The sequence below is a fragment of the Montipora capricornis genome, chromosome 5 (assembly GCF_036669925.1).
Source record: "Montipora capricornis isolate CH-2021 chromosome 5, ASM3666992v2, whole genome shotgun sequence".
In the NCBI taxonomy this organism is placed as follows: Eukaryota; Metazoa; Cnidaria; class Anthozoa; order Scleractinia; family Acroporidae; genus Montipora; species Montipora capricornis.
The window spans coordinates 20,596,116-20,603,615 of record NC_090887.1 but is presented as its reverse complement, the minus strand read 5'-3'; the positions used below and the strand labels follow the sequence as shown (position 1 = coordinate 20,603,615).

The 7,500-nt window shown below is 38.5% G+C and overlaps 1 protein-coding gene across 1 annotated transcript in view; it reads left to right on the top strand.

The window, feature by feature from the left end:
• The first annotated feature begins 312 nt into the window (after positions 1 to 312).
• Positions 313 to 7,500, top strand: part of LOC138049873 (5'-3' exoribonuclease 2-like) — a 43,096-nt gene continuing 35,908 nt past the window's right edge. The window contains exons 1-7 of the mRNA XM_068896344.1: positions 313 to 478; positions 3,112 to 3,239; positions 4,490 to 4,546; positions 4,685 to 4,739; positions 5,102 to 5,163; positions 6,889 to 6,938; positions 7,168 to 7,229. Coding sequence (XP_068752445.1) covers positions 404 to 478; positions 3,112 to 3,239; positions 4,490 to 4,546; positions 4,685 to 4,739; positions 5,102 to 5,163; positions 6,889 to 6,938; positions 7,168 to 7,229 — 489 coding nt within the window. The 5' untranslated portion in view covers positions 313 to 403. The remainder of the gene's footprint in view (positions 479 to 3,111; positions 3,240 to 4,489; positions 4,547 to 4,684; positions 4,740 to 5,101; positions 5,164 to 6,888; positions 6,939 to 7,167; positions 7,230 to 7,500) is intronic.

The window sequence follows — 7,500 nt, the reverse complement described above, 5'->3', positions numbered from 1 at the left end:
GGGTAAGTTAGGCTCAGACCACAACTGACCAACTATATTTCTGCAACTTAAATTGTCAAATTGGTGTATTTTCACAATGTAGTGAATGAAATGGCCAATGTAAACCCCGGTATATGACTGAAGAGATGTATTTTTTTATTCCTTGTAAATTCGAGGATTCCCTGTAAAATGCATCAACGACGGTTGTAATTTCATGATACGCTATCACGAAAATATGCAAATGAGTTAAAGGCTACGGGGTTCCGATTTATCTTGGTCAGCGGTAAGCAAAATGAGTCATCGTCGCATTCATGATGTTCGTCACCAAGTAGTGGCTCCTTCGTCTTTCATTTTCTGCCATCTTGGATTTATGTATTGAATTTTCTGCGACACAACGGGGATTTAACTATCTTGAGGCGTGGAAATGGGAGTTCCAGCCTTCTTTCGTTGGCTTTCGAAGAAATATCCGTCGATAGTCGTCCACTGTGTTGAAGAAAAGGTGAGCTGAACATATATATTATATTTTGTGGGAACAACTTGTATCCACGTGCTCGATATTTGTCGGTAGGTCTAACTAAGCTTGCCTTTCTGAGACCAATCCCTGTTTTGACTTCTGTGTCGAGAAGCTTAAGAAAAAACGCTTTTCTACGTGTTATTATTATGGTAGTAGCATCATGGCTTCGGTAACTGGTCAAGTTGCCCTTGAGTTATCTCACCCAAAAACCATAGCAATATATGTCGCCTGAGACCACGATTTATGTCGCCCGAAAAGGTGCTTGTCTGTCGTAATTGAAAAGAGGATGTTAGCCAGAATTAAGCAAGTTATTATCAAAACGACCTCAAAGAAAAAAGCGACCTGTGAAGTGACAATCTTCAGTGAAAAATTCCAATATATATCTAATTTAAACATTTGTCTTCAGAGATATTTATAGCAATAGCTAAATCTAATGTCAGCAAATCAACTGCTGCTCAAGAACACACTGGAGAGAAATTACTATTAACGTGAATTGTGTAATCTTCATTGACAAGTCAGTATGGATTGGTCTGTATGCTAAAATTTAATGCGAGCACACTTTCAAACGTCTCCTTGTGGAAATTTTATTAGCTGTGCAGTTTTCCCATTATCCAAAAATCCAGGGAAATGGATGTTTGAAACCAGGTGAGCGCTAAAGAGGTGTCATAACCTATAAACCTTATTCCAAAATGGCTGCTGATTTATGCGGATACAAATTGGCCCTTGTTGCCTCGTTCAAGATAAAATATTCTTTTGAATTTTAAGCTTAAGAACAAGGCATCAAGGGCTAATTTGAATATTTAAATGGCAGCCATTTTGGTATAAGGTGTATGGGTTACCTTGGTATTTAACACTGGTTAGCGCTAAATTATCATGTTTTGGGTGTTTTCCACATCTTCAACCACTTGCCTAGCAACACAAGTTAAATGAAGTTAAAGGAAGATTTAATTGGGTTAACAACTAGGAGTGACTGCAGTCAAATGTCAGTGGTCTTGCTATATTTGCGCATCCTTCGGATTCGTTGTAGAGCTTATTTGTGGCCTTTAGGTTAGCAGTCTCTCACTCATGCAAAGACTTGCATGGTTCACAGCAGTACACCAGTGTCACGTCACACGGTTCAGCAGCCATTCGCACAGCTGCATGGGGTATGGCAGGGCTTAGCAGTCTTCCCAGTCATTGGTTGTACATACACATTCCAGTGCACGGTGACGTCAATTGTTCGTAGCTGTCTATGCTTGAAGCGGTTGTCCAGCTTGGTGGTTTGCCAGCATATCAGTATGCAACCTTAGTGTCACTCACCCAAGCACAGGCTCACATGGTTCACAGCAATATACCAGTGTGTGCAGCCTTTGGCTTAGCAGTTACACATTTTGGTGCAGGCTACAGAGATCATAGTGGAGCCTAGCAGTTGTCCGGCCATTGTTGGTACTCTCAGTGCTGTATCCTGTAGCTCATAGTTGTCTATGTGTGTAACAGTCTTCAAGCTATCAAGCGCACCAGCGTGCAAGCTTAATTGGGTGCGGGTTGGGGCTCTGGTTTGTTGGGCCATGAGCCCTCGAGGCTTGGATGGCCTCCGGCTGGGCATTGGGGCTCATGGCTGGGTAGCCAGGTCTTGCCCACCATTGCTGCAGTCTCCAACTTGGAGCTGGCTGCCAATGGATGTCTCAGGCACTCAACCTCCACATACCAATGCAGTTGTTAAATGAAGTTACATGAAGATTTAACTTCAGGAGTCAACAACTACTGTAGGAGCGACTGCGTTCAATTGTTGTGAGTGGTCTTGTTGTATAACCGTATACGTTGGATTCCTCGTGCTTTGGGTTGTAGAGCTTACTGTCAGCTGTCTTTATGAATGCGGTGGGAAGAAGGGACATTTTGTGCGGAGCGTTTTAGTGGATTTTTTCCCCTCCCTCCTTCCCTACAACTTTCCATTGTTTATGAGTGTGACGGGTGCCTGTCTTCTCGGGGGTGTGGCGGCTCATGGCTGGATTGTCAGGTTTTGCCAGCGATCGGTGTAGTCTCCATCTTGGATGATCTGGCTGCCAATAGTGGAAGCTCCAGGATGTTTCGGGCACCCAACCTCCACAAACATTTGTAGCAGTGCAGTTGTTAACAATATTAAACTGCCAAATTCTTTTAACACGCAAGCTGAATGCTGAATGTTTTAAAACAGCTATTATCAGCACTCTTTGAAACGGCTGCCTAAAACATGTCAGTCATTAGTTTTAAGAGATTTGAGAACTTTGACTTGAGTCCTAGTAACTTGCTGTTTAGTATAGATTCTTTGAACGTCAAATTAGGAATGATGAATTGGAGAGTACAGTTTGGATCATTGACTTATTATGTATAATTTTATAAAAAAATACATGTACATTACTTTTGATGTTACATGTACATGCTGTTCCATTTTTATCTGAAACTCTCTGTGCAGTCAAAAACTACCGGTAAATTTTTTTCACCTTGTGAGCTACTGTAGTTTGACTGAGGTGAGTCTCAATATCTGAAAACAATTACTTTTTCTGGTCTTGATGGGAGCAATCGTATGTTTGGTAACTGTACAAGAAGCACTTAATCTCCTTTCTTGAGCTGTTGTAAAATTATTTCTTTATGGTTTTCAGGCCCGTGAAGTTAATGGTGTCACGGCCCCTGTGGATACAAGTTTGCCAAACCCCAATGATTATGAATTTGATAACTTGTATCTTGATATGAATGGTATCATCCATCCATGCTGCCACCCGGAAAACAAGTAAGTTCAGTGATAAGTGAGAACTATAATTCTCGTTTGTCTCACAATGTGGTCACTTGTGATGTGGATCGCAACATTTCGACTGCATACTGCTAGTCTTCATCAGGCGATGAGGTAGACTGGTTACGCGCCACCTTTTAAACAGGATGCTTCGCTATGATTGGTTGGTTCTCAGCAACTGTGAACTGTCAATCTCTCCTTATTAGTATGAAAACGTTCTCAGAGCGTGATGCATCAGTTACTTAAAGGGGCAGTGTCAAGCTATTTCAGTCAAACTTCAAAACACTAAAATACGTCTTTGCTTAAAAATAATGGTGTAGTTTTTTTTTGCCAATAACAATTGAAGTGCATTGAAGCTATTCTTTGTTATTTGCATTTATGGATGGAGAGGATGGAACTGGATTGAAACTTGAAAAAACTGACAAGTTTTTTCAAGTTTGGAGATGGTGTCTGTAGAAAGTCGCCTAAAAATTAAATACGAATAGCTCTATGTGCAATAAATATATTTCATATCTTGTCAGTGGGTTGTCAGGAATGTTGTATATGTGAGCTAAAGTACATGTACTAATTAAGATTTTTACCCAGTTGTGACCTAAAAATGGCAAATTTAGCATGACAGGGCCCCTTTAAACTTTGTTAGGGGTAAGAAAAAAAGATGATCGAGTTTCAGAGATTGAATAACTTCCTAGAAAAAATTGCCCTGTGTCCTGTGATGGGATAAATATTTAACAATTAGACCTGTAGCCTGCAAGGGCTATGGGTCGATAGTCCATGAGGCAAAGCCAAATCGGCTATTGACCTGTGGCCCTTGAGGGCGAAGGGTCTAATTGTTTTAGTATCACCCAACTAGTTGGACAGAAAAGGCAATAATAAAGTTAGCAAATGCAATTTAAAAAAATATTAATTTTTAATTGGGAATAAAACAAAAGAAAGCATCACGCTTTTTGCTACTCGAGGACTACATGTATTACTAATAGTTCTCTAGTAGCGTAGCCAATCAAAATGCAGGATTTGCATTAGTCCACTAGTTGGGTGATACTAAACAGTATTATTGCAGGTCATTGATTGTGTCAGGCACAGGCCAATATTACTTTACAGCTGTTTATCCAGTGTGAATAGTACTATTCCTTAGCACACTTAACAGTAACTTTAGTAAGTTGGTTAAAAAATTAAATTACGTCCTTCAGACTGATGTTAAGTTGGTGCAGGTTTTAAGCCATTGATCCTTTTTTTTTTTCTTTACTAACTAGGCCTGCTCCACAAAATGAAGATGAGATGATGGTGGCAATCTTTGAATATATTGACAGGTAAGGGAAACTTTCCCCCTTGTCGCTCTTTTGGAGTACTTAAACTCATGACCTTGGGGTATGTACACATATCTCAATTAGTTTTATCACTTATTTATTCATGCCTGATAGTCATGGGAACGTTTTTTTTTTGTCCAGAATTTTTTCTATTGTGAGGCCAAGAAAGTTACTTTACATGGCCATTGATGGAGTGGTAAGAATCTTTTTTTTCAGATAAATTATTTTTGCACACTCATACAATGGGCCACTTTCGAAAGTGCAATGTACCACAATACTCTTTGTTTGTCCCTCCTCGTTTTGCACAAGCATTGTTTTAGGTTTTGTCTTGGGACCATTGTATTAAAGTCCCAAGAGAAACTGGAAACAACTCTCATGCAAAATTTGGAGAGACCAACAAAGAGCATTATGGTACATGTATTTTCGAAGGTGGTATATTGCGTAGAGTTTATTCATCCTTTTTATTATACACTGTAGAGAAATAATTACAGGTACCTTAATTTTGGTTAGTATTTCTCTACCAATATAGTCAATAACAAACTTTTCTTCCATTTTCAGGCTCCAAGAGCAAAAATGAATCAACAAAGATCACGCCGTTTCAGAGCATCAAAGGAATCCAGGTAAGAATAGTCTGAAATTGAGATTGTTTGTCTCTCCTGGGAACAAGTAAACCCTTGTATGTTGTTAGACAAAGTACGTTATAAAAATCTTTACATGTATGTGTCATTCATGGGAGGGACAGAGTTAACTTTAAAAATTAATGCATTGTGGAGAAAGTACTTACATGTAGAGTTCAATGTCTAGAAGTTTTATAACATTGGTTTGGTCCGTAGCAGTACATGTATATTTTGTCAATTGTATCTCTTTACTTTTTACTTGGTTGGCAGAAATTGGTGAAGTTGTGCAATAGGGTCTTTCCTGTCACTACCCTGCTAAGTCTTGCCTTTACTCCTAATGCCTTCTTCGCATAGAGGGTTTCAAGGGGTAGTAGAAAGGCGCAGACACAGTAGAATACAGGGCTTGAAATTGTGACCAATACAGTTGCATTTGCGACTTGTTTTCACTTTTGCTCTTTTGAAACAGTGTTAGCAGGTTCCACTTTGCTGCTACTTTTGCTGAAATAAAAGTATTTTGTTTCTTGCCGTGAAATTTCCGGCATCACTATTCCGGGGGTGGGGGTAGTGGGTGAAGCGTACAATAGCTGAGACAACCCAAACCTTTACAAAAAATTAATGCTAACCTTACAAAGGCCTAAACATTATCTAAAGCATAGTGTTAAGGCCTAAGGTTAGCATTTTTGGTAAAGATTTGGGTAGTTTCAGCTATTGTACCTTTCACCCCCTGTCCCCCACCCTGGAATAGTCGTGCTGTGAATTTTCGTTTAATCTGAAGATAGTGTAATTGTAGCGTAATTTAGCTGCTTTGTCTGTACTCAACTCTGCACATTCTCCAGGTTAAAAAACAATTGGAAATTTGACTAATTCTTGTTAAACAAGAATTATTTGAGAGAGAGCTTGTTGTCCAATTTTTGCTTCATTATTCAAGGAAAGGGTTCTTTAGTAAAGGGTTTGATCCTGAACACTGGTGGGAAATTATTTAGTTGCATATGGTTTTTGACACCGAGTGGGTTGCTTGTTTGTGCGCACACAATGAAATGGGAAGTATTTTCTTCCCTCTAATAGCAAATGTGTTGTTTGTTTCAATAACATTTTTGGCTGGAAAAGGTTTTTGTGAGATTTTTCTGTCTTTGTGGATTGAACTGTCTTGTGTAATATTCGAACTCAACTAATTTGCATATGTGAGTTGTTTTTCAAGTGTTCTTTCTTGCCAATGATTAATAGGTAGCCATAGTTTTGCACATCAGAAAATATTTATTTAGTCAGTCTAGTGTAAAATGAAGTTTATTCAAGGAAGCCAACATCATTTCTTCAAATGTGAATTTTTGCTTTCTTGATCAAACTTATGCAACAATTATTTACAAACAAGAAGCTATTTTAAAAAAAGTAGTGTTTTGTTTCCGCACTGGGCAGCTCTGGGGTGAGCTGAATCTCCTGGCCTGCTTTTTCCATTGTAGGAGTTACAAGGAGTACCTTTTTGGATTGGCTCAGCCAGCATTACTCCTTGGAAAAATCCAGTTTCAACACCTTCAAGACCACCTTGTTTCTGTGTAACATGTACCACAGGCAACCCAGTTTACGCTCAGAGAGCGTCTAGTTAAAAAAAGGGCAAAAGCAAGAATTAATTTAACAATGATGAGATTAAAAAGGACTTCAATTAAGGTATAGGAAGTATCCCTGAATACTACAGCAGTAACATTGTTTATGGTGGACACCTTTTTTTTTTAGAGAAAAAGCTGAAGAAATTGCAAAGATACGTAGTGAACTAAAAGAAAGAGGTGGGTAATAAGTATTATTTTATTATTATTCTTTTTAAGATCATATTTTTTTTCTGACAGTTTGTATTTTTCCCTTGTTTGGAAGAGACTGTAAGTGTTTTGTTTGGCTTGCACAATTTTTGTGTAGTCTTGGTGTACGTGACTTGAACACCAAGCCAAATCTGTAAATATATAAAGAAAGGAATTTGCCTCCCTCAGTAATAATATTATTCGTTATTCATGTTTTTAGGAGCAGCCCTTCCCCCTGAAAAAGAAAAAACAGAACATTTTGACAGTAACTGCATTACACCTGTAAGTCTTCGTTGTCTCAAAAATAATCTATTTATACTTTTCCTTCTGACCATCATATTTTGTTGTCACATGTTCTAATGCAAGATAATTATTTTCCAAGAGCCCTTGTACAGATCAGGCAATTGACTTGATTTTACAAAAATTTCGGGGTAATCATTTGCATTGCCCTTTCTTTTTGACCAAAAAAAGCGATTTTTTTCCACGTCCTTTTGTTTTGTGTTGCACACTTTGAAACTAGCCATGCATTGCAAAAAGTAATTCCAATGCCATA